Source organism: Musca autumnalis, unplaced genomic scaffold (genome assembly GCF_047663935.1).
Source record: "Musca autumnalis isolate F117 unplaced genomic scaffold, ASM4766393v1 scaffold_5, whole genome shotgun sequence".
Taxonomy (NCBI): Eukaryota; Metazoa; Arthropoda; class Insecta; order Diptera; family Muscidae; genus Musca; species Musca autumnalis.
Window position 1 is genome coordinate 74,343,572 of NW_027412088.1, and position 27,606 is coordinate 74,371,177.

Here is a 27,606-nt window from a genome sequence, read left to right on the forward strand (position 1 = left end):
TGGAAAAGTGCAGTTTAGGGCCATCTCTCGAATCGCTTTGATTTTTGCTTTAGCAACTTGTATTCACTGCCCCCCATACGACGGTATAAGTTTCATCAGGGGCAAGTCCATACTTCCTGAGAAAATAGCCTGAAAGGTACAAAAAGCCCTATGACACCGTGTGTAGTGGTTGGAGCGCAAGATAACTCTCGAACTGATCTGCCGATTCGGTCCACAATTTGGTCTTTGTAATATTTTGTGCGAACTAAGTTTAAGTTCGAAGATAAGCCATGTCGGTCCACTGCTTCAGGTACCTCCCCAACAAAAGTTCAAAAATGTTCGGAAAAATTGTGCACACGGTAAATCTTGATGGGATTGACCGATTTGGTCCATACTTAACACATCCTAAAATATCTACCAGATATAGATCAGGTTCGAATAGGGACTATATTTGTCCAATCCTTCGGGTACCTCCCACTCAAAATTTTGTATAAATTCACTTTAAGGCCTGCTCTCGAATCACTTTGATTTTTGTTGAAGCAACTTGCATTCGCTGCCTCAATTACGGCAGTAAAAGTTTTTCAGGGGCAAGTCCATACTTCTTGAGAAAGCAACCCGAAAGTTGTAAAAAACCCCTATGGCACCATATGTAGTGGCTGGAGGGCTCGAACCGAATATAGCTATATTATGTTTTTCACAGGCTAGTGTGATAAAAAATCCCTACCTATCGATATCCCGCAAATTTTTGAGCTTTAATCCTATCCATATTTTTGTCGGTGCATAAGTCCAAAGTTTTGAGAATCCCCCTAAATATATACGTTTTTTTTGGGAAAAAAGTTTTTCAATCCACACAGGCTGAGGGTATATCTCTGTCGGCAAAGCCGACTGATACTTTTTTACTTGTTTACTTCTACAGTTACACTGTGATAAAGCTAAAGAATTTTTAATACTTTGAAGAGCACCATAAAAAATTTAATTTTTTGGTGTAATATTTTTTACGCATCAAAAGTGGCAATTTTAGAATGGAATTGTCAACTTCAGGTAGATATCTGAATCTTAGAAAAATATATTTATGGCAAAAGAAGTTTAGAAACATATTAAAAATTAATTTAAAATGTATCAATTTTTCCCTATTTTTGAAAAATATTTAGAGTTAAAAAAGTAGCTGAATATTTTATATGGAGGTTATTCCAAAACGAGAATATATAGAGAATAAAATCAGCTTGAGCCATGCATGGAAAAAGTGTTGTCACGGCGTGTTAGTGTTCAGAGCCATACTCATAATATGAGTTATAACTTTCAAAGACTTCGCTAAGCGTTTTTCATGAAAGCCATACAATGATTGAACAAATATTCAGCGTTGTAAACAAAACAAATTGCATTTGAAAGAGAAAAAGTTAGATGATATCTATGCCGCCCCACAGCGGATATGTCTGAGGAGCTTTTACCGAAGGCGAAACATGCATGTCTGATAGTGGTGGTTGTGTGGGTTCGTATCGTCGGCTTTCCTTTTTCACTCGCATCATTAGGTCATTAAGCTCGTTTCTAACGAACAATTAATTAAAAAATTAATATTAAAAATGATCTTCGCCTCAATAGGCAAAATTCTCAAATAATAAATAATCATTTTTTGCCAACTATTAGCTTAACCAATTATTTATCATATTAAAAGATTTTATATTCATCAAATAAGAAATGTAGGCAAAACCGTAAAAACACTTAATAGCTTCCATTTATGAGGGCATCTCCAATCCCTCAAATTCGAAAAATATTAACATTAGATCACTCATATGCTTCCCTGAATTAATCTCCGTTTTTTGGAATCTTGCCCCAATGTGTATGGTTGTAATGGTGATATTTTCTACTTTCATTGCCAGGTTTTGCTTTTGGTATACACCTAATAAATGCAGAGATATTCGCTTTAAAAGAGGTGCGTTCAAATTATGGAACAAAAAATTATGAACGGAATTAGTAAAAAATTAATAATTTTGTTTTTTTTTTTTTTTTTTTTTGTGTACGTTTTAAACTTCCCAGAAGATAAAAAATTATTTAATTCATATATAATACTGATATCTCACAAAATATTTAACATTTTTACTAGTACTGGGTTCTGTTGCATATGTTTTGACCATTAAATTATAATTTTATTTTTTTTAAAGAATCTAAAAAATCCAAAAACTAACGCTTTACAGTTTTTTAACATTTCCAGATAAAATATCATTGGAATACATTCCACAGTTCCAACGGACTTTCTTACTAATCGGAGGTCTAATGAACTAATTCCTTTAGGAACACCCAACATCGATTTATAAGCGAACTAGGCTACCCAACACTACGTTTCAAATACTGATGCTTATTCAACACAGTTATGATGATTCTCTGCACTGTGGAGACGCATAACAGTGGGAGTAGTTAATTTGGTTTGCATATGTGGCTACGAGAGTTTTTGAATGTTTCTGTTGAATTCGTATTTAAACGAATTCGTCGGTCACATTTAGTCTTGAGCTCGAGTCGTCATAAAATTGGGGAAGAGTTCTTTGTTTCAATGCAAAGAACTAAGAGAACTGATGAGTCCAAGTGGCGTTGGACGAAACTAGTATTCTCTCCCCTTCCCTAAAGTAAATCAATTTTAACTAAACAATTTGTATTTTTACAACTTGTTGTTTTTTTGAAATTTGTAAACAACAAATCTGTGATTAAGCTGGTTCTTATTTTAAAAATAAAAACAATTTCATTTGTTTGTTTTGTAGTTGTTATAAAAACAAACAAAAAATTTAACAACTTTTCAATCGATAAAAATTAAAGAATAGGCCTACAGGCCTTTTAAAATATATTGTATTTCCAAAATTCTCATGTAATTTTCAGATGATGTATAGGGATGTCCCCTATATAGTATTTTGTCGATTTTCGGCAGAGCGGAGTTTGAAAATTAATACTATAGACAATGGTGGTTGTGTCTCCGATCCGAGCCACTTATTTGTGGCCTTAAGACCACACCACGCACACTTTTTTAAACTTGATATATCTCCAAAACATCCAAATCGATTTGCATGTAATTTTCAGATGATGTACTGGGATAGCCCTTTGTGGAAATAGGCTGTATATTTTGTTGAATTTCGGAGGAGCTGGTTATCCCCTATGCCCTACTGTTTTAAATGCGCTATATATGTAAAACTAAAAAAACTAAAAACAAATAAATCGCCAGGAGAAGATGGTATACCCCCGGAGCTTTTACAGTCAAACCCAATCGCTTCGGCCGAATTACTATTCCCACACATATTTGAAGCATGGTCCAACGAAATATTTCCCAGCCAGTGGACAAACGGTGCCATTATAAAGCTACACAAGAAAAACGACCGGAAAGACTGTAACAATTGGAGAGGCATCACGCTACTTAGGTTAGGTTAGGTTGAAAAGAGGGGTGATTCAAGATCACCACATGTCCTTAAAAAGAAAGGGCATACACTGAAGCCAGAAGAGGCCTGTTGTGCGCTCTAATTGTATGTGTCCTGGAAGTTGTTAGTTTAGGAGTTCCGTCCCATTGACGTAGTCCCTCAAGTTTTTGAACCCGATGTCCTTGATATGGTCGAGTCCTGTAATTATGTCGTTTCCCATTAGCTGAGTTCTCAAGTTTGTGAAAGCCTGACAGTGGCAGAGATAGTGTTCCAACGTTTCGTTGTCCTCGCCACATGCCCTGCATTCACTATTCTCTGCACAGCCTATCCTGTGCAGATGCGCTTGTAGTCCTAGATGCCCTGTGAGGACACCGATCAATCTACTGATATCCTTTTTACTCATCACTAGGAGGTCACTTGTTTTGTCCTGGTCTGGGTTTCCCCATAGGATTTTTGTAGTTTTTCCCTTTTCCTGGTTATTCCATAGGGATACATGAGCATTCTTTGCCCAAGCTTTTAGTTCTATACGCGCCGCCTTTAAAGGTTTGGCATTGTCTAGACTTACTGTAGGTAGCTCCCTGGCTTGTTTTGCTAAGGAGTTTGCTACTTCGTTTCCCGTGATCCCTATGTGTCCTGGTACCCATATAATGTTTACCAAGCCAGAATGGGAATAGTCGTTAATTGCATTTTTACACTCTAAGACAGTTTTCGATATTGTTGCCTTACTTGTTATAGCTCTAATCGCTGCTTTACTATCCGTAAGGATGTTAACTGTGAGTGGCCTTGTATTTGTTTTAAACCAGTTCAGACATTCTGTGATCGCTCGGATTTCGGCCTGGAGGATCGTGTTATGATCCGGCAGACGAAGGGAGATCCTCGTTTCCGTGTCTACGATATAAAGACCCAGTCCCGTTTTCCCCCCTAACACAGCCCCGACCGTAAACCCCCAGCTTCCAGCGGGAATCTGTGCAAGGGTTCCATCGATCCACATATCTCTGTCCGGTATTAGAACTTCAAACACGCTACTTAACACAGTATACAAAATAGTAGCCACTATAATCAACAACAGGTTACACTGTGTGGAAGAATCTTTACGCGAAGAACAAGCTGGGTTCAGACCACATCGCAGTTGTGTGGACCAGACTAACACACTGTGCATCATAATCGAACAGTCAGTCGAATGGAGGTCCCCACTTTACTTGGTATTCGTCGACTTCAAAAAAGCATTTGCTTCTGTACGACGAAGTGCAATTTGGTCGGCATTGAAGAAAATGGGAGTACCCCAGAAAATAATAAATCTAATTAAAGCTATGTATTCAAACACAAAACTACATGTGCGCCACAACGGAACAACCAGCGAATTATTTGAAACAAATACAGGAGTTAAACAGGGGTGTCCGCTATTCCCGCTCCTATTTGCCATCACGTTGGATCAAAAAATGCTACAACTCGAATCCAAGAAAAGAGGAATTGTTTGGAATTTATATAGGAAACTAGAGGACCTTGACTTCGCAGATGGCAAGCTCGTTGAGTAAGAGCTTGTCGAATTGGCCAAAAAACGGGTTTAGAAATAAACATAGAAAAGACAAAAGCAATGCGGATAAACTACACTACAAATATGCACATACATATAGAGAATCAACAGATAGAATACGTATCGTCCTTTTGCTACCTGGGTAGCGTAATGTCAGAAGATGGAGGAATCGATAATGATGTTAATAACCGTCTGAATAAAATATGCGAGGCACACAAATTTCACTGAAGACGAAACTACGAATCTTTAACGCTTGTGTAAAATCCACCCTACTTTATGGTAGCGAAACTTGGAAAACTACGACAAATGTGACCCATAGACTACAGGCATTCGTGAACAAATGCCTCCGTATAATATGTCGTATATTTTGGCCAAACCGAGTCACAAATTCTGATCTGTGGATAATGACAAATGAAGAACCCATAATCCGCCAAATAACAAGAAGGAAGTGGAAATGGATAGGCCATACGCTACGGAAGCCGCAGCATAGTATTGCTAGAATGGCCCTAGAATGGAACCCCCAAGGTAGCAGACGTCCTGGACCACCAAGAAGCACATGGCGTAGAACGATATTGCATGAAATGGAAAAGCAAAACACAAACTTTGAAAATTTAAAAAATATTTGTTACGATAAAGTGAGATGGAATTCTCTTGTAGAAGCCCTATGTTCCCAAGCGGAATAAATAAAGGAATAAAAAAAATATATATGTAAAACTTACGAACGTGCCCGATCCTGGGTACATATTTTAGCCATAAGACCCGATCACTCCCACTTTATTTAATATGCTACAAATCAATGGAAATACAATATGTTAGGCATAACGAAGCTTTGGTCTTATTGGAAAGCAAGTGAAGGCAACATATCGATAACTATAGCTTCATCAGCTATATAAGATTAATTATAAGAAGGTGGACGGACGACACAGTCGGCCCTTAAGTTGCCCCTGGACACGTGCAATATTAAATAGAAGTTATCATCTGGAGCGAATATCTATTCTTGAAGGATTTAAGAAGCAATTAACGTTTCGATTTCAGACAAACGCTTACAGTTATACTATTCCAGCAGATGATATAAATGCTTGCCTCAAGTCATCAGTTCTTTGGCGGTATGTTAAAATTGCATATCGACACCAACATTTCTGCAGATTTTGTATTTATAGTCACTTGCAGATCCCGACTAATCAGCGATGCAAGAAAAATATAATTGACTTAAGAATAGGTAACATAAAACTGTTTCAAGGGCCAGCAACTCGGAGATGGTCGGCTAGTAAAACAATAAAACGAAGTGAGACAAACAAACCAAAGTATTTTCTTTGTCCACGGACAACAACACGATAGAATTGTTGCATCACAACGCTTGAATATTTTTCTGGTCAACTTTTGTAACATTTATCGATATTTTCCGAAAAATATGCACGGTTTCAAGGCCAAAACTGCCTGGAGGAGTGTTGCAATGGTTTTGCTTGGTACTAGGGAGTTATTAATTATTGTCTTGGCTACAATTTCTGTCTTCGTGTTGGATCGAAAATCTCCATGGTTTGGCTGTTTATATGCTAAAAGATAAAAAAACGTGGATAAAAAAACTTCAAGTAAAATCGGGAGGCTCGATATATGGTCTGGTGGACCTTTTTTGCTCAGTAAAATTCCAGGAATCAGAAACGCGACGCCCCCATTAAGGTTTCTTTCTTCCATACAAATCGCCCCGCTCTAGTACCTACATATGAGGACTACATCAAATCGTGCACTTGTATTGAAGATTTTTGACATAGAGGATTTCAATTTACTAAGAATTCAAAATACCAATATTTGGGGAAATTACTTGGAAAATATGGGTACAACGTAAAAAATATTCGAAATCGGGGTATACCTTTATATCGGATCTATACAGCGTTGGCGACAGTTTTTGATGGAAAATCGTCAGAAAAAATCGCCAATAAAATTTGAAAAATCGTCCACATTTTCCCAAACTAGGTTTGGTTACCGTTTAATGCGATTTTTTCGCGGATAGTTGTGGAATGAGACTGACTAACTTTGTCATGTTAAAGCCGGTCAAAACCGTTTCTTGATATCTTTCAGTCCCTTCGTCACAATTGACATTTTTTTCTAAATTTGCATAATTATATAAATCAACTATCAACGCTAGTGCTGTGTTATATTAATGTCGAATTTCCATTCTAATTTCAGTTTCTTATCAGTCTTCGAACAAACAGCAGTGGCTTGCATTTTGGTTTTCAGTGTCAAAACAAAACAGAAGATTTAAAAAACAGCAATGAACACTCTTACAATACAGTGTTTAATAATTGGCTTATCTGCATCGGCATTTTGCATCAGTTTGCTTTCAAACCATGCGTATGTGTGGTATAAAAGAACAACATTGAAAGATAGTAAGTAAAGTAAAGATAGTAAGTAGTAGTAATTAAAAAAAATTGTAAGTAAGTAAAAATGAAATGAGCATTAATCAGTTTAATTAACTTTACCAATTAAGAAAATTAAATATATATTTTGATATTTGTAGCACCTGAGAAATATGTTTATAGTTATTACGGAAAGATTGTAATGGATTTAGCAATATATGCTGCTGGAGCTCTGGTTTGTCTATTATATATTTGGGGTACATTAAAGGTAAAAACTGTAAAAAAATTAATACATATTGACACAACTCTTTTTTAGTTTAACTCAATCAAATCATAGAGAAGCAAACAGAAATGAAATTTGATTTTAGCTTTAATATAAAACTTATAACTTCACTTATTGCAGAAACATCACATGGCCCTAATTCCATTCCTACTATGCATTATTGGTGCAATGGGTTTCACAGTAGTCTATATTGGCTACTCAATGCTATGGATGGATCATGGATATTTTCAATTACTTATGAGCTGTTTGCCGTTTATAGGTAATTTGAAGATACATTTCATTTAATTATTATAGTTTGTACGATAATAAACTGTTTTAAATTTTTAGGAATGGAATTGCTTACTTTTTGTACCGTATGTGCCATGTTTAAACAAATAAGACGACAAAATTTGGCCACGCAAAAGAATCGAATATCAACTTACTATGACAAAATTTAATTTATTTATCGTTTAAAAATTGCAATAAAAATACCAAATACAACAATACAAAAGTGAACTTCGATTTGAAAAAAATAATAGCTTATTCGAAAGATATTATTCTCCCCTTTCGAAAGGAATAAGGATTAATAGAAATCCGTTTTAAAACCAGTAAGGAAAAGATAAAAGTCGGGCGGCGCCGACTATATGATATGATGTGAATATGTAAAATATATATGGGAGCTATATCTAAATCCGAACCGATTTCGATATAATTACCCAGCAAAAAATATCGGAAGAAACATCCGAGTTCGGATGCGAGTTCGGTCCGAACTCTGGTCGAAAGTCATATAGCCTGGTTGACGTTTTCTCTGACCGAAATTCGGATGGAAATCTGACGTTTTTCCAGACTTTCGGACCGAATTCGATCCGAATTCTCATGAACTATCGTATGCATTTCTGATTTATTTACCAGCATTCGAACAGAATTGGTTTTTGTTATTTAAATACAAGAAATCGGCCGAAAATATATATGGGAGCTACATCCAAATTTGAACCGATTTTCTCCAAAACCAATATCGTTCTTCATATGGGTTAAAATGATATTCCCCAATTTTCAGCTGAATCGGATAATAAATGCGACCTGTACGTTGCGAACAGAAATACATGGACAGACGGACATGCATAAATCGACTCAGAAAGTGATTCTGTGTATATTAGGGTTATGAATTTTTGAAATTTTTTCTCAAAAACGATTTCCTGTAGTGAGAATGAATGAACTTTTGCTTATTAACCCATTAGTGCATAGCGTCCAATTCTTTATTCAGGCTGATGTACTGTATAAAACTGTTTGGGATGATGATGACAACATATCACAATTTATAATTATGAAGTGATTCCCTCCAAATTTCAAGTTTATAGTGCTTGTTTATTACAAACAAGTAGAAAAGTATCAGTCGGCTTTGCCGACAGAGATATACCAGCCTATGTGAATTGGACCTTTCATTGGACAGAGTCATATCTTTTCGATAGATATCGCGCTCACTTGTCATTTCAGTGGGTTATCGTACACCTGTTGGACCAGTATGCCAGGAAGCATGGATTTGTCCACGAAAAACATAATATGGCTGTAAAAAGGACCACAGAACATCATCGGTATAAATTTCCAAAGGATCTCCAAACAGACCCTAAACTGCACTTGGACACATATGTTGAACTTTTGTGGGGGAGGTATCCTAAGGAGAGGACCGATATGGGCCATTTTAAATTTAAACTAAGTTCGGACAAAATATCACGAAGGCCAAATTGTAGACCAAATCGGTTTATCAGTTCGAGAGTTATTTACAATCCAGCTACTACATACATACGGAGCCATAAGGGTTTTTTATAACTTTCGTACAACTTAAACTAAATTTGGACAACATATTACGAAGGCTAAATTTTGGACCTAATCTACAGATCCGTTCGAGACATATCTTGCGCTCCAACCACTACACAGCCTCATAGGAGTTTTCAGCTCCTTTCAGGCTACTTTCTCAGGAATTATGAATGTGCCCCTGATGAAACATGTACCGTCGTATAGGGGGCAGTGAATACAAGTTGTTACAACAAAAACAAAAGCGATTCGATAGTGGGTCCGAAACTGAACTTTTCCGGAATTTTGTGTGGGACTTACCCGAATGAGTGGACCGATTTAGTCCATATTGGAACCTAATCTAAGTCTGGTAGAATCCGTTGGAGAGTTATTTGCGCTCAAACCATTACATACGGTGTGATAGGGGTTTCTTGCACCTTTCAGGCTATTTTCTCAGGAAATATTGACTTCCTCCAGATGAAACTTGCACCGTCGTATAGAGGTCGCTGAATATAAGTTGCCGATTCAATCCAAAATTTGGCTTTCGTAATATTTTGCCCAAACATAGTTTACGTTCGAAAATAATCCAAATCGGTCGATTCCTTTAGGTACCTCCCCCGCAAAAGTTCGAAAATGTTCGGAAAATTTGTGCGCACGATAACTATTGAAAGAAGTAACCGATTTGGTCCATACTTTGCACATCGTGAAATTTCTACCAAGCTTAGATTAGGTTCTAATTTGGACTCAATAGGTCCACGGCTTCGGGTACCTCCCACACAAAATTTCGGAAAATTCAGTTTAGCACCTGCTCTCGAATAGTTTTGATTTTTGTTGTAGCAAGTTGTATTCACGGCCCCCATATGGCGGTACAAGTTTTATCAGGGGCAAAATCATACTTCTTGAGAAAATAACCTGAAAGATGCAAAAAGCCCTATGACACCGTGTGTAGTGGTTGGAGCGCAAGATAACTCTCGAAGAGATCTGCCGATTCGATCCAAAATTTGGCCTTCATACTATTTTGTCCAAACTTAGTTTAAGTTCGAAGATAAGCCATATCGGTTCACTCATTCAGGTACCTCCCCCACAAAAGTTCAAAAATGTTCGGAAAATTTGTGCGCACGATAACTCTTGAAGGGAAGGGCCGATTTGGTTCATACTTTACGCATCCTAATATATCTACCAGATATAGATCAGGTTTGCATATGGACTATTGTCCATTCCTTCGGGTACCTCCCACACAAAATTTCGGATAAGTTCACTTTAAGACCTGCTCTCGAATCACTTTGATTTTTGTTGAAGCGATTTGCATTCGCTACCTCCATTACGACGGTAAAAGTTTTTTCAGGGGCTAGTCCATATTTCTTGGGAAAACAGCCCAAATTGTGTATAAAACCCCTATGTCACCATATGTGGCGGTCGGAGAACACGATAACTCTCGAACTGTTCAACCGATTTGGTCCAACATTTGGTCTTCGTCATATTATATCCAAACTTAGTTTCATGGGCAATACCGGTCCACAACCTTCGGTACTTCTCCCAATATTTAAAAAATGTCACTAAAATGCTAGGACGACATCACTTGAAAGGGGCAACCAATTTGCTCCAAACTTTGGATCTCCCAATATTTTATCAAAATTTAGTTTAACTTCTAAAATGGCCCATATCGGTCCTCCCTAAATGGCCCATATCGGGTACCTGCCTAAAATGGCCCATATCGGGTACCTGCCCTACAAAAGTTCAATAAGTTCACTTTAAGACCTGCTCTCGAATCACTTTGATTTTTGTTGAAGCGATTTGCATTCGCTACCTCCATTACGACGGTAAAAGTTTTTTCAGGGGCAAGTCCATATTTCTTGGGAAAACAGGACGAATTGTGTATAAAAACCCTATGTCACCATATGTGGCGGTCGGAGAACACGATAACTATCGAACTGTTCAACCGATTTGGTCCAACATTTGGTCTTCGTCATATTATATCCAAACTTAGTTTCATGGGCAATACCGGTCCACAACCTTCGGTACTTCTCCCCAATATTTAAAAAATGTCACTAAAATGCTAGGACGACATCACTTGAAAGGGGCAACCAATTTGCTCCAAACTTTGGATCTCCTAATATTTTATCAAAATTTAGTTTAACTTCTAAAATGGCCCATATCGGTCCTCCCTAAATGGCCCATATCGGGTACCTGCCTAAAATGGCCCATATCGGGTACCTGCCCTACAAAAGTTCAACATTTGTTTCTTAGTGCAGTTAATTCCTAATCCACATTTTTGTCGGCAAGTTCAAATGTCCAAAAAGGGCCACAAAATTCTGAAGGGACCTTAAATACATTCGATCTATCCGGAAGTGAAAATTTCGCTTCACATTGGCTGAAGGTATATATCTGTCGGTAAAGCTGACTGACACATTTTACTTGTTTTTATGTTAGAACATATTTTTTATGGGTGGAGAGGATTTTTGTCAAAGAGAGTAACAACAGGGCTCTCGCAGCTGCGGAATGGTGGTTTATAATAAAGAGCTGTGTGCAAGGTGTAATGCGTAAAACACATGTGTTTCGTGCTTTGTTGTTGTTAACCAACGTAGCAAGCGAAGACGGAAACAAAAAAATGGTATTTATTATGTTGGTATTTTTTCATCAGTGTTCTAGGTAACCTCGTTGAGTAAAGACGGTAAAGTGAGTGGATAAATCAGTGTTTTGTTTTTCTTAAATAAATTGTGATTTTCAATAAATAAAATGTACAATATATTTTATAATTGAATCAAAAAGGTGAATGGAAATATTTTAGTGGACAAGGAAGAAGTCGCATTTAATATTCGTAATTACATCAATAAATTTTTCGTACACATACATACATATGTATGTATATTTGAAATATGGATGTATGTACCTATTTGTTACATTATATAATCATTTGATTCCAGATGCCGATTTCCCGCTGATGATTTCAACTTTGAAGAAAATGTGTTTTATTTCACACTTCTGTCGGCACAGCGGAGGCAAACTTATGAAAATTCATAACGTTTGATTTCTGGAAAAAAAGAAAAAGTAACAGTAGGGTTTGCCCACAGAGATATACCCTCAGCCTGTGTGAAAACGGGCTATATAGCCAATTTTTGTTCTGTAAATTGTATTTCGTCTCCTTTTTTGGACGTATAAACTTTCCGACAATAACTTTGAAATATTTGGGGTGTACAACTTCTCGATTGTTGGCGTTATGATCAAAAATGTGACTTCGGTGAAAGCGCAAAAGTTTTGCATTTTTAACAGACGATACTTGAAAGAATCGAATGAATGGAAGTGGACCTAATTTTGGAAGTCAAATTAGTTGGTCGGCGTAAGATTTAGAGCTTTTGGACCAATTCTGATATAACCATTGACTCACTCACGAAAAATACAATATAGCTGTAAACAAGACCTCAAGTGAATCGATCCATATTCGAACCTACTCCAATCGAATTGGACTTTGCTCAAGATTTTAGGGAAGCATTTTGAAATCAGGCTGGGGAAGTGTCCAAAGAAAGTTTGAACAAAATATTGCGAGATCCAAATTTTGGTCAAAATCTGTTGATCTGTTCGAGAGTTATAATGGGATCGAGCCATACAGACTGACGGACGGGCGAACTGGGATAAATCGACTCCAAATTGTAACGCTGGTTACATTTTTATTATTAGCCTAACGGCTGAGGGTACAATATCACGGTGCTCTTGAACCAACGTTAAACTGGGAAGTTCTTGCGGATTCTAAAACAGCAATGTTCATAGATGAGAAAAATCAAAAAACAAAAAAATCGCTGGAGGCATTTTTAAATAAATCACGGTCAAAGTTCACATTTTTAGGTTTTCGCGACTTTGCTTGGAAACCGCAAGTCCTATCGAAATGGGGCTAAGAAAAACGTTATAGCTTTGAAAATTCGTTCCTAGGATTTATCATTTTTGAGATATAGAAGTTCCGTTCACATTTTTAGGTTTTTTGTTAGGTTTTCACTATTTGCTCAAAACAATAAGTCTTATCTAAATGGGATTACAGAAAATCTTATAGCTGTAAAAATTCTCTACAAGATTGGGATTCGAACTTTTTTCCTCGGTTGTACCATTTTTGAGATTTATAAGTTTAAGTTGGGAAATTGCAGTCATTACATTTTTTTAAAGGAGACGATACAGTCAGTGAATTGTCCCAATTTGAATTTCTATATCTCAAAAATAGTAAAACATAGGAAAATATCATAAAAGAACAATAACTTTCACTGCTACAACATTTTCTTTAGTTCCATTTGGATAGGGCTTGTGGTTTTCCAGCAAAACCGTCAAAACCTGAAAAACCGTAAAAATGCGTTTTTTTATTTTTTCATCTTTGAACCCAGGTGTAAGCTTCATTCTTTTAAAGTTGGTTCAAGAGCACCGTGATATACAATACAAATAACAGCAGATTTTAATTCAATATCAAATAACCAAAGTTTGAGCATGAATTTCGTTTACGGTTGTTTTCAGCTACAAATTTTTTACTGATAGGAAAAAGGTGATATTAGAAGATATTATCACTTTATGATGCACAACAATAAATTTTTCTCCATTATTTTCTCCCACTGTTTAGCAATAAGTTAATATCAAATAGGAATACAACATTTTGATTAATAGTACGGTTACACTAGAGTTTTTTGCCGGTTTAACCCACTTCGAGAGGATTTATTTCAGTAGAGTCAATAATGAATCTATTTACAAAAATAAATATATTTTAAAACACAAAATGTTCCTAAAAATAGCTTAAATGTGATATAGGCGTCTGAGTTGCAAATGTTTTCAGCAGCACTGCACATATAACATTTTATATCATATATAGCTTTATTTCATATATCCTATCAATTAAAAGTGGTTTATGCGCGACCTTTTTCAACATTTAAATGGAATATAAGCTATTTTAGTCATTAATAGGCAAAAGTTAATTCATTTCTGCTATAGGAAATCATTTTTGAAAAAAAAGGTCGAAAACTCATAACACTAATGTGCATATGTATGTAAGGGAAAATATTCTGTAGACTTAATAAATAAACACTTCTACTGATTCTTTTTTCAACTGAAAGTGATAATGGGGTGTGACACAACATCCGCATTGAATTTGTAATATTTGTATTTCACCAATACTTGATGTCAGTCGAATACACCGACTTTTTTAATTAATCTAGGATTAGGGATAATTTGTCAAATATGTTTGTTGTTTTTAACAAATCTCGTTATTTATAACTTTATACCACTATTGACATGTAAAACAATTTAAAGCAATAATTAGATGTACGGGGAAATACCACGGAAAGATACCCCTTACACAACACCTTACTAAGCCATTAATATAACAAGGCCTTGCAAGGGCGTTAAAATAAGTAGTTGCTAAAAATCGGGACTACTTATTTAACTATACATTTTAGTGGTAAAAATTAACCACTTATTTCGGACGACACGCAGCACTAAAATAATTGGTTATTAAGAAGTTTTTGTGGGTATGTATAAGTACCTCACATTTCACATACAAATACCTCACCCTAATATACTCCACTCGGAAGAGCAGAATTTTACAACAGACAATGAAAAAACAACATGTATTGTATTTCAAATTGTTTAGCTCATTCGCCGCTTTCATTCAATATTGGTTGGCATGTAGATGCTGCACTGTGAGTCCAAGGGGCACTTAATGTGCCGGAGTATTTTTCAAATTGAAAAAGCAACAAAAATTGTATGCTATGATTATAACATTTTCGATCAAAAATTACGGAAATAAATGAAAGCTTTTCCTATTGTTAACTAAACGTGAGATTGTGATTAGTATTGGAATTGTGAGAAATATTAAAAAACTAGTGATACCGAAGGACACATCCATCAAATTACATTATTTTTACAAAATAAAACTAATAATAATAAAAGCAGCAACACGGATAATAACGAAAATGTTACATTTTTTTCAATAATAAAGGTCAATAATACTGGACAATAAAATACAATATTTTACATTACTTATTATCTTATCACACATTTCGAACCAGCCAATTTATTGAGAAATTACTCATGCAGGAGCACAAATTCACATTTCAAAATTATACTAATTAAAATATTTGCTTATTAAAAAATATTCCAAGAATTTTCATATTAAGGAAACAGTCGTAGCACAAATACGGTAAGCGAGTAAACAAGCCGACATTCAAACCACATTTTCGTTTTTGCTTTTTTTATTTTGTTTTTTTTTTTTTGTATGCATATCATATTGTCATGATTGCATTTTGTTTTGTAGTCAGTTTATTGTTAATCGTCGAACACTAACAGTCGCTTGTGTTTTTTTTTTCATTCAACAAAGGGCGAAAAAATAAATAAAATAAAATATTTTTGTTAGAGAATTTGCAGTGAAAGAAAAAATAATTACAACAATGAAACACCTTACAAAACAATCGGTTATCATTGGTTCATTTGCTTTGGTTTTTTGTCTTGCGTGTATTGCCATTGAATTTGGTGATATCTATGTGAAAATTAGTTGGGCGGGTAAGTATACATACATACTTATAAATAAAATGTTGGTATAAAACGTTGGTGGTGGTATGTCTTTGCAAAAACAATATTCAATGTGCAGGAACACATAGCTATTTTGTTGTTGTCTAATTCCTTAGAGATAGTATTTTTGCAAAGACATGTTTTTTCTTGTAGAAATGTTTAAAACCGGTTTTACACATTTATGAATACGAAAACAAATTGTAATAAACAATATAAAATCCATCAACTAAATTCAGGTTTATTCAAATCGGGTGCTTCAATGGCCTTTTTTGACTGATCACGTGTGAGTGGTGACATGTTCTCATGTTATTTTTGTTTAGTATTGTTTGGCATTTTATCGTGGAATGCCTTAAGCTGGGTACACATTGTCAGTTTTGAATGACAGCTTTGTTGTTGCTTGCTAGTGTGGCCGTTCATTTTTGTCATTCATCATGCAACCGCAAAATGTTTTGTGGTTGCTGGACGGTTTGACAGTTATCGATAATTGCAAAAAATCGTCATTCAAAACTGACAATGTGTACTGTACTTTACGACTGAACAATGTTTGCAAATCGTTCAACTTTTTTACGAAAATTCACGTTCTTTGAGTAATATGTTTCGAACCAAATTTTGTTCAGCTATGAGGCTTAATGGGTATGTAAACAAGGAAAGTAGCAGCATTTGGTTTAAGAGCAACCTAAAGAGATTCAAGAGGTGTCACTTTATCCAGATAAAAACACGGTTTCGTGTGGTTTGTCCCCTGGTATAATGATAATTTCATTGTAATTGTTCCACAAACATCCCAGGCGGGACAGGGGAGACTTCTCTCAATGATATGGGACCTACTGTTTATCGCCGAGTCCGAACGGCGTGTCTAAGACACTACTTTTAGAGAAGTTGCACAAGGCTGAAATACTCAGAAAATGTCGCCAACATTACTGAGGGGTATAATGATAATTTCATATTTCCTCAAAAATTATGTCGGTGAGAAAGTAACCTTCAATGGCGACCATGATAGCCGACTATTTGATTGATGTCTGAAAATGAAGCTCGTGAACTCGGCGACATTTTGGTTTCAACAAGACGACGCTACTTCTACACATGGCATCAATCAATACATTTATAAAACAAGTAAAAAAAGTATCAGTCGGCAGAGATATGCCCTCAGCCTACGTGAATTGGAACACTCATCTACGGTCTGATCGAATTTTGGACATTTGAACTTGCCGACGAAAATATGGATTAGGATTAAAGTTCAAAAGTGTTGTAGAGGAGGTACTTAAAGGAATGGACCGACATAGTCCATTATGGTAGTGGACCTTATTTTGGGAGTCATGTCTTTTCGATAGATATCGTGTCCACCAGTCATTTCAGTGGGTCATCGTATAACCATGCATTTCCAAAGGATCTTCGAACAGACCTTAAACTGCACTTACACACAGAAAAAAAACCGCCTGTCTAACATATGTCCCAAACATATTTTGCAGCAAACATATATTTGTTTGCAAGCAATCCCAAACATTACATATGTTTGGGCCCTGCAAACAAATTATATGTTTGGCGGCAAACAAATATTTCTTTGGGTGCAAACAGATACAAACCCAAAATCAAAAAAAAAAAAAAAAAAAAAAAACACATGCACCAGTGGGCGGTTACTGAGAGCAAGGGAGCGTAAATTTAAATGTAAAGCACATTGAAATGTATGCTCACTGGCGTAAGCGCTCACTGGCTATTTCCATTATATACACACATTTATAAATGGTGGTTGTTTATTGAAAGGCAAATCAACAACAGACACATAGGTACATACAAAATTCCAAAGAAATACATAACAGACTTTAATAAAAGGAAAACTGAATTAAATAATTTTTAAATAGTCACACTTTTAAAAAGAAAAAATAATATATAGAAAAATCGTTGAACACTTCTCCTTAGTTGTGAAATAAAACACATTTTCCAAAAAGTTTAAATCATCAGCGGGGAATCGGCATCTGGCATCCCCTTCGCTTCCTACGTTGGTTAACAAACAACAAAGCACGAAACACACGTGTTTTACCAAATCGGTTGAACAGTTCGAGAGATATCGTAGCCGCCACATATGGTGACATAGGGTTTTTTACACCTTTCGGGCTGTTTTCCCAAGAAATATGGACTTGCGCCTAAAAAAATCAAAATCAAAAAATCAAATCGCTTCAACAAAAATCAAAGTGATTCGAGAGCAGGTCTTAAAGTGAACTTATCCTAAATTTTGTGTGGGAGGTACCAGAAAGAGTAGACAAATATAGTCCATATTCGAACCTGATCTATATCTGGTAGATATATTAGGATGTGCAGAGTATGGATTACATCGGTCACTGTCTTCAAGAGTTATCGTGCGCACACTTTTCCCAACATTTTTGAGCTTTTGTGATGGAGGTACCTGAAGCTGTGGACCGATATGGTTTATCTTCGAACTTAAACTATGTTTGGATAAAATATTGCGAGGGCCAAATTTTGGACCGAATTGGCAGATTTTGGTTAGACATTTATATTGCGCTCAAACCACTACACACGGTGTCATAGGGTTTTTTTTGCACCTTTCATTTTATTAGCTCAGGAAGTATGGACTTGCCCCTGATGAAACTTGTAGCGTCGTATGGGGGACAGTGAATACAAATTGTTACAACAAAAATCAAAGCGATTCGAGAGCAGGTGCTAAACTGAACTTTACCGAAATTTTGTGTGGGAGGTATCCATGTTGGAACCTCATATAAGCCTGGTAGAAATTTAACGATGTACAAAGTTGTGCCAAATCGGTTACTCCCTTCTAGAGTTATCGTGCGCACAAATTTTCTGAACATTTCGAACTTTTGTGGGAGAGGTACGGGAAGGAGTGGACCAATGTAACCATCTTTGAACTTAAACTAAGTTTGGGCAAAATATTACTAAACCCAAATTTTGGACCAAATCGGTTGATCCGTTCGAGAGGTATCGTGCGCTCCAGCCAGCCAGACAGACGGACGAACATGGCTAAATCAACTCCAAATTGTCTGGAACACATTTCGTCCAAACATACTTGGGGTCTAAAACCATTTTGCCCGTATGAAAGTGTATATACCCTCGTTAGCATAAATGCTGAGGGTATAAAAATACAAGACCGACATTACTGCCATACAGGAAATACGATGAACATCTGGCAATGCACTATAGGTAATTTGCCCAGTTTTTGAGGCAAAAAGTCGATTTTACAACTTTTAATAATAATAATTTTTTAGTTGGAATTGAAAAAAGAACATGTCAAAATTTATAAATATGAATGATATTTTTCAAAATAGCGTCATTATCGCGGTTTAAACTGCAGTCAAAGTGAGAATTTCGAAGAAGAAATAAAAAAATATATATTGAAAGGCATATTTCAATGTATTTAAAACCGCGGAAAAATAGACCAAATATAAATATATGTAAAATGGAATAGATTGGCAATTGCGAGAGGAATTTATTTAATTTATAATATAGCTTAAACATTTTGTGTAGGGACCAAAAAACACAAAAAGTCAGAAATAAATATTTTATTTTTCTTAAACTCACTTCATATAGACTTATACTAAATTGGCCGTGTTTGGCCGTGATTTTGCCACCTAGAACACATTACTGAAAGTCTTCTGCATTGGTATTACTAGGTTTCAAAACCCGATTTTGCCCGTTTTTGGAAATTTATGAGATTTTATTAGGTTACTTCTCAATAAAAAGTCTTAAAATTGTGGAAGTTTGGTTTGAGGAAATAAACAATAAATGTAAAAAATATTGGTGTTTACAATTTCATTGCAAGTAAAATTAGTAATGGCGACAAATTGTTCGGTATATCCGTGGTTTTCTATAAACGGTGAGGCAGTAGTAAGCTTTATTTTATCTCTCTATTACATATTAATCATTGATACGGTTTAAGGGAGTACTGAACTCGTCGTTATTAAAGTATATTCAAAAAATATACAAAACTGTAGTAACAATTCGTTGGAAAATATACTCGCGGGGGCAAAATTTGTTTTACTTACTACCGTGATCGTTTTCATCAATTTGTTGTGTATAAGAAAACTAATAAAAATGGCATTAGGAAAAATAGCTTTGTTCGTTATATACGTAGTTGCTTATAACCGTTGTTCCTTATATCCGAATTTATCTGTAAAAATCTTTGTTTTATATCACTTTTACATATAAATAATTTAAAAAGTTAAAAAATCCTTTAATTCCGCTGTTATTAATTTTTGTCTCAAAAACAGGGCAAATTACCTATAGTGCAATGGTATGAGCCTGATGGACTTCGCAGCGACAAAAACATGAGCTTTGTTCCAGAACTAAAAAGTTTTTACAATTTTTACCACTTTTACACATTTTTCCCGAAAAAAGCCTTCCCGTACACAAAAAAGTTGTAAAATGTTCACATCTCTTTAAACAAAACTGGCGCTGAATGACGCTCTCTTTAAAAACTTTTTACTCGACAAATTTGAGCGTGTAGAAAATAGTAACATGGTTGCCGGCGTCTGATTGGCTGATACACCGACTTTGACATTTGTTCCAGTTTTTTTGACGTATTTTCCATTTTTCCGTTCCCGAACTATTTCAAAAAACTTGTGTGTAAGAACAATTATTTTGCAGTTCTCTCTTTTAAGAGTTTTACTATTGAAAAGTACGGGAACGAAGCTATGGTACTTAGCATTACCAGCTTTAAGCATTTCGATATTCTATAGCAGGGATGCGCTTTTTACAAAGACAGTATACTCAGCGACCCCACTGATTTGTCTTTGCATTTGCTTTTCTCCCTCATTTGCATTTGCTTTCACGTACAGTGTGAACAAAAACAAACGATAAACTTAATTTGATTGTTGCTGTTTTCACTCATACATTCAGTCATTTCGATTGTATTTTGTTGGTCTCCACTGTTCTATAGAGTGCCTAGTTGTCTCCAGAGCAGAAAACAAGAAATCAAATTGATCAAGATGTAATATACGGAAGACATTCATCGTGTAGAATATACGATCGTTCCGAGGAGCAAACATGTCCTCGGACCATCACCTTGTTGCAGCAAAGGTACGTACCCGATTAAGCGTAGCAAATAATATACAAACAGACACAACACGGAAGTGGGACATTATTAAGCTGCAATTACTTCAGATGGTCACAGCATATTCCACTCAAAGTACTCCTCGTCCCGATAGCATATCAGCACAATGGCAAAGTATTGTCAACCCATGCAAACAGTCGCAAAATCCATTCTTGGATACCAGAGATCTCCACCAAGGAATCCATGGTATGACCAGGAGTTTCGTGCTGCTACCGAAGAGAAAAATGCGGCATATAGGGCTACTCTACAATCAGTAGCAACAGGAGGGAGGTATCGGGAGGAAAGGAGAAACGTCGTTTGCCCACAAATAAGAGAGAAATTGCAAAGCGGAAGTGTGAAAAAATTGAAATGTACAGGAGCCAGAATAAAGTCCGAAAATTGTACCAAAGATTAAGTCATCCAACTGATGGCTTTAGTACAGACACATACTCCTGTTGAGACCAGCAAGCTTATTTGATAACTGATACAGATAATGTGCTCAGGATATGGAACGAACATTTTTCCAAACTGTTGGTTCCAATAGTAGCAAATACAAATTTTGCGAGTAATGTCCGAATTTATTGACGGACATAAATCCCAATATAATTTTCGGAGTTATATCCGTAAGAGTTCTGCCCTGGCACCATTAAAACCTATGGAACGAATATCTTTAAAAAACCTTCTCTATAATCACACCCAAAATGTATTGCTTAATTCCCGTCCCAAATTTTATTGAATAAATATTTTGGGTCGTAAATGCGTTATTTGAGGCTTTTTTCCATTGTGGTGTTTGGTGGTGTTTCATAGTTTGGGGCGTATTTGTATTGGGGTCATTTTTTTAAATTAAAAAAAAAATCCCAAAAATTGGAGTTTGGAGTGTTATTTCATGGGTCCTTATTTCTGTACGCCCTTTTGGTATATCCCCATACAACTGTACCCGGGATTTCAGGTATTTGTTTTTTGTCGATATTTTCGGCCCAAATTTGATGTAATTTCTTATTCAAGCTGGTCAAATCGTGGATCAAATAACGATATCCCCGGTTTCTGATAGTTTTAAGTTTTTCCATGTTTTCGAATAGCCCACATATAACGGTACCTATTTCACGTATTTTGAAGTTCTCTGCCCGAATTAGATTGATATTTGGAGTTAACCAAAAATCTCCACCTAAAATTGTGGGCATTGGACATAGACCTCATATAAAGACACCGCCCGATTTCAGGTACAGTCGAAATCGCTCATAACGTCGTCGTTTATAACGTCATATCGGTTATAACAAACATATCCAAAAGTCCAAAATCTCTGGGGCCCTTTAGAGCCCTATCGCTTATAACGACATATCGGTTATAGCGAACAATTCCGTCTGTCCCTTGACCGACGTTATAAGTGATTTCGACTGTATTTTGAAGTTTTATTAGTTTCATTAAAAACCGCATTCGCAACCCTTATACAAGTATGAAACTTGAACATTGATCTTAATTGATTTCCACTGACTTCGTTTCCATTTTATTTCAGATGAAGGAGACCATCATTATGATTTCATGGAAAGGAATGCATTTCATTTAGCAGTGTTCATTGGTGGGGCCATAACTAGCCTTCTTCTAATTTGGGGAGCAAAAAAGGTAAACCAGATATTTATTTATGTATCGAAATAAATTAATACATTTTTAATTTTCACAGAACCGACATTGGGCCATTATTCCATCAACATTGTGTGTTTTTGGTGCAATGGCGGTTACCATATTTTATGTGGGTTACAATTTACTATTTATGCCATTCGGACATTTCGAATTGTTGCAAATGACAACACCGATACTGGGTAAACTAAAAACTGATTTTGTTCATGCAATATTTTAAAATATTGTTTTAACTATTTTCTTTAGGTGTGGAGGTATTAATATTTCATATTTTAACTACAACTTTTGGTGAAATAAGACGTAAACGATTGGAACAAGAAACCTCGAGAGGACCTCAACATCCCAACTATTATGATAAAATATAAATTGTAAATATGTTAGTCAATTCAATGAATTTCCCTTATTGTTGGTAAATTAAATACGAATTGTATTTTATGAATATAATTATTTTTATAATTTATACGCATTGCTATTGAAAATTACTTAAGTTGCGAATTATTTATTTAAAATTGCAAAAAAAATCATGTGTAAGATATTTGAAAAGCAACGAACAAAAGTTCTATTCTAGAACCTATAAGTATCTATGTATTTTTATTTGGACAGATTTGCAACTTTTTTTTAAACAAATACTGTGTCATTGCTAATTACTTGGCTTTCGGTTAACTTTAAATTTGGAGAAACTTTTTATATTTAAAAAAACAAGTAAGAAAAGTCTATAGTCGGACGGAGCCGACCATGGGATACCCTATACCACTATCCCTGGACAATCGCTCTCCACGAACTTCTTTTCAATGATTGTGAAAATTTATTTATCACATATCAGATATGTAATGTATAATACTTATGACCAAAACCAAAAAGTTATCTAGCCTGACAAAGACATTTTTGTAGCAGGAAAGGAAAATTTAGTTCACACAAACAAAAATTTAATGAAACCCACTAATGGAGTACTACTACTTCCGTTGTTTAACCGCTACGTTATTGAAATTTTTACCAATTTCACACAAAATTTGCAGTCCATTTAACCCGCTAAGTATTATCTGATATTCACGTTGGTTTGTACGCTTCTTCTTCATCATAAACTCAAACTTTCTTTAAATGTTTGCGGGTTATTATTTTGACCTACAAAGCCGCTACAAAATTGGTTAAAATTTTTTTTTGGTCCATTTCATCCCCTGAATATTTCACGATCATCACCAAAAACTAATCATTTCTATTCTGGCCCGAACCCAACCTCCTTAAAAAATTCGTTACAATCAGTCAATAATTGCGGCGTTAAGTTTGTTTATAATTTTTAATCGACGGACACACAACGCTAAATCGCTTTATCTCGTCGAGATATGAATTTTGGCATACCAAATAAGGGGTCTAGGACGAATATTTCGTGGTGTTACATAAACATTTGGAGAGACAATATGTAGCATGGGATAAAAATGTGGTTCTCTACACAGAACCCATTATATATTAGGCAGTAGGCCCGTTATCTAGCAAACACTTTATTGCAATTTACGTCAGAGGTAAGGTCAGAAGTTTTTTTTTCCATATGTAGGCTACTTTGCGAAATATATATGTCCTCAAGGAATTAAAATATCGACCAAAAATAAAATTTTTATATTTTTCATACAAAAGTAATGGTCCATTTCACCCGCTAAAGAATATCAGATCATCATTTCGCGGTGTTACATGAATTTTTACCAAAACAAACTTATAATACCCTTTTCCACATTGTGGTATAGGGTATAAAAATACGAAAATTGTGGGTAAGGGGCAACCACCAGACAATATTTATACCAGACATTTTTTCCATTTGTATACCGTCCTCCATGAAATGGCGGAAATATGTATTAAGTTTGCTTTTTTTCATTTGTAGCACATTAAAATGATCCTTGGGACAAGGTAAAGTATATATTTTTGATTGGGGCAAAATTCTGAGTCGATATAAGCTTTATTCCAGAACTAAAAAGTTTTTACAATTTTTCCCTCATTTTACCCGAACCCCCGTTCCCGTATACCAAAAAAGTTGTAAAATGTTTACTTCTCTTTAATGAATGACGCTGAATGATGCTCTCTTTAAAAACTTCCCGCTAGCAAGATGAACTAGTTCGGTATCGGAAAATCGTCGATTCTCTGGGTTACAGTACCCGCTTGCAAGATGAACTAGTTCGGCATCAGTAACTCGTCGATTCTTAGGGTTACAGTAATTAGTTCCACTTTAGACCCCTTACAGTGCAATCAACTGTAAACTTTAACATGGGGATGTCATAGGAGGTAACCAAAATTGACTTTTTATGCATTACCTGTAGATAGTATTGTACTATTTCCAAGTTTAAAGTCATATACCAGTTTATTTATCATTCGACTCTTCTGTTGTTGTTTAAAAAGTGTTGGATTTTATTTGAGAGTAAATAGTCGAAACCGACTCCACGTCGCACAGTGGAAAAAAGTACCGATTTAGCGCGCCAAAAGTAAAAGTCTATGTTTTATTGTATGTTTGTCCATAAATTCGATATGAACAGCTATAAATTGACAATTTTACTTCATTTATTAATACATTTGGTAAATTTGTATTTTTACCGTAGAATGGTACCTATCGATTTTCGGTATTTTAAAGATTTCTACCACATTATCCAACCGAAACGGCTAGGATTTGGTATTTAGTCTCCGTGGGGGTTATGCATACACTCCTATAAACATTTTCGGTATAGGACCATGTTTTCATATAGCCCCCATAGACCGGTACCACCGATTTCGGTAATTTTGGAGGTTTTAGCCATATTATCCAACCGATATAGCTGAAAGTTGACATTTAGTCTTCGTTGGTGGTATAAAATATTACGACGGAGAATTTTCGGCACAGGTACACGCATTGATATGGCCCCCATAGAAAGGTACCGTTCTTATTTCAGCATTTTTACATAAAAAATGATATTAATACAAATACTAATAAAATAAAATGTTGCAGTTTGTTGCAGCTAAAATTTTACAAATTAGTTAAGAACTATGTGTACTAAAAATAAAATAAAAAATCTACGCGCCATCCCGGGACACTCCTTAGTAATAGCTTTAACAAAGTGCTCAATTTGGAAAAAAATCGGATGTCACATGTTTTAAGTGTAAAATCCGAATTGCAATAAATAACATCTTATATTCAACATTTTTTAAATCACCTGCTTCACGAAATGTTAAATTCAATAAAGCTTTAAAATTTCTTTGTAGGAAGAGTGCGTGCGACGATCACAAATTTACTACTAAACTATATTATGAAAACTAGTTAAAAAAATATCAACCAAAAACGGGCCGTTATTCCGCTTAGACTGATGCAAAACAAATTATTTTAAATGCCGTTGCATTCTGTGGACACCTTAGATTAATACTGCAACAACCATTTTTAAATTGGCGTATGTGATTTTTATGACTTTTGGCGCGCTAGATAGGTATTTTTTTCCACTGTGCGTCGTTTACTTGGGGATAAAAAAGATGTCAATTGGTTCCCATTGTATTACTTACGGGTTAATTGTGTACTAGTACCGCTTAGACCTAGTTTTGTACTAATTAAATTGTGACATTTGGAATTTTCATTTCTAGCGGGTTGCTACACGACAAATTTGAGCTTGTAAAAATAGTAACATGGTTGCCGTCTTCTGATTGGCTGGTAGGCCGAAGACTAGGAAAAACTATTACAACAAATTATGATCTGGATCGCAGCAACTGGAACCAACCAAATAACAGAAACGGCACCGTAATGTGAAATAATAAACAAAGATATTCAATATTCCGACTATTTTCGGACAAGTTAATCCAAACGATTTTGGTTTGATTTTGGGTATCTCAATGCCAGACCAACACGATATTAAAATTTAAAACAGCATCCGGCAAAAAGGGGCACACGTGCCCTTGATGAGAATAACTACAGAACAATGGTGGGCTTTCATACACGCCAGCGTTGATTGTTAACCCTCACGCATTCTTACGCTCTTCGAATCAGTTGCTGCTGAGAAGCCGAAGAATGAACACACATATGGGGTGTGCGCGTGGTTTTCTTGTGTACACACAACGAAATCTACGATTATTTTTAAGGGAATTATATTGTTAGAAATGTATATAAAAACATAATAAAATTTTTGTTATTTTACAAAAAGTGTTACACGTTTTAAGAAAAGATTTTTGCGCATATTATCATAAATTAAATACGCATAATGTTATGGAAAAATGATATTATGATGAAAAAAATACAAAAGTTTAAATATTTTTTTTAATTTTTCTCTAAGCAATATAAACATGTGTTTAAAATAATATTATTATTTTCTTATTTAATTTTTTAAATGCACAAATCATACAATACCATGTACATGTTTACGGATCATTAAGACAGCAACCACAAAATGCTTGCACTTAATTCCTTTCAGTGCATTTTCATTCTCTCTCTCACTCATACTCTCAATTTAATTTTGCCCATCTATGCTACAGAACAACCACCACTCAGTCTTCTTTCAGAAGTCAATGAAGAAGGTTCTGCTGTCGGTTGTTTCAATGATTTTTAATTTTAGCAATGTATTAACGCACACGCTGTTTGTGGAGAGAGCGAGTCGTATGCGTGTGACCGCAAACAATGCGTTTGTATTAGTGCCGAACCTGATTTAAGAGATCGCTTTTATATTGTAGAATTTGGCGGTGTCGTCCACAACGAATAACGAGAGAGTTATGACTATCGCTTTTTCAATTATATTCAGGGAACTGGCGAGTAATGCCAGCCACCAAAAATCCATCGTTGAGTACAAAGTGACCGCACTGATCACCACATCTTCCCAGGATTGCCATCCCATTCCATTATGCCTCATAATCTCCTGACGAAAGTGAACATTCCGGCAACCTTTCAGTCTTTTGGTTTGAGAAACGACACGAAAACGGCTCACCAGCATGAAAAAGAGACAAAAATAAAGAAAACAAGGATTAGTAAAATGTTTTCTTATGTGCCTCCAAAATAAGGCACTACTCATTGATTTCACTTCTAATTCAAATAAAGAAACCAATGAGGTATTAGGAACAAAATTCCAATGCAAAATTCA

The 27,606-nt window shown here is 35.5% G+C and overlaps 3 protein-coding genes across 3 annotated transcripts in view; 2 read left to right on the forward strand and 1 right to left on the reverse strand.

Annotated features, from left to right (window-relative positions):
- LOC141404809 (uncharacterized) overlaps nucleotides 1-15,350 on the reverse strand; it is a 70,116-nt gene extending 54,766 nt beyond the window's left edge. The window contains exon 1 of the mRNA XM_073988529.1: nucleotides 15,322-15,350. Within this exon, the coding sequence (XP_073844630.1) occupies nucleotides 15,322-15,340 (19 nt within the window). The 5' untranslated portion in view covers nucleotides 15,341-15,350. The remainder of the gene's footprint in view (nucleotides 1-15,321) is intronic.
- LOC141404808 (uncharacterized) lies at nucleotides 6,383-8,020 on the forward strand. Its single transcript, XM_073988528.1, has 5 exons — nucleotides 6,383-6,497; nucleotides 7,093-7,292; nucleotides 7,424-7,530; nucleotides 7,666-7,804; nucleotides 7,873-8,020. The coding sequence occupies exons 2-5, from the start codon at nucleotides 7,178-7,180 to the stop codon at nucleotides 7,980-7,982; spliced, it is 471 nt and encodes a 156-aa protein (XP_073844629.1). The 5' UTR covers nucleotides 6,383-6,497; nucleotides 7,093-7,177; the 3' UTR covers nucleotides 7,983-8,020.
- A 118-nt stretch (nucleotides 15,351-15,468) lies between the features above and the next one.
- LOC141404807 (uncharacterized) lies at nucleotides 15,469-23,185 on the forward strand. Its single transcript, XM_073988527.1, has 4 exons — nucleotides 15,469-15,840; nucleotides 22,419-22,525; nucleotides 22,584-22,722; nucleotides 22,787-23,185. Exons 1-4 carry the CDS (start codon nucleotides 15,729-15,731, stop codon nucleotides 22,903-22,905), a joined length of 477 nt encoding a protein of 158 aa, XP_073844628.1. The 5' UTR covers nucleotides 15,469-15,728; the 3' UTR covers nucleotides 22,906-23,185.
- Nucleotides 23,186-27,606: the final 4,421 nt, after the last annotated feature.

Excerpts from the sequence above, each read along its gene's own strand:
- LOC141404808 (XM_073988528.1), top strand. The coding sequence starts at position 7,178 with ATGAACACTCTTACAATACAGTGTTTAATAATTGGCTTATCTGCATCG. Across the intron at positions 7,293-7,423 it reads AAGAACAACATTGAAAGATA|CACCTGAGAAATATGTTTAT; the intron begins GTAAGTAAAGTA and ends TGATATTTGTAG. Across the intron at positions 7,531-7,665 it reads ATATTTGGGGTACATTAAAG|AAACATCACATGGCCCTAAT; the intron begins GTAAAAACTGTA and ends CACTTATTGCAG.
- LOC141404807 (XM_073988527.1), top strand. The coding sequence starts at position 15,729 with ATGAAACACCTTACAAAACAATCGGTTATCATTGGTTCATTTGCTTTG. Across the intron at positions 22,526-22,583 it reads TAATTTGGGGAGCAAAAAAG|AACCGACATTGGGCCATTAT; the intron begins GTAAACCAGATA and ends TAATTTTCACAG. Across the intron at positions 22,723-22,786 it reads AATGACAACACCGATACTGG|GTGTGGAGGTATTAATATTT; the intron begins GTAAACTAAAAA and ends TATTTTCTTTAG.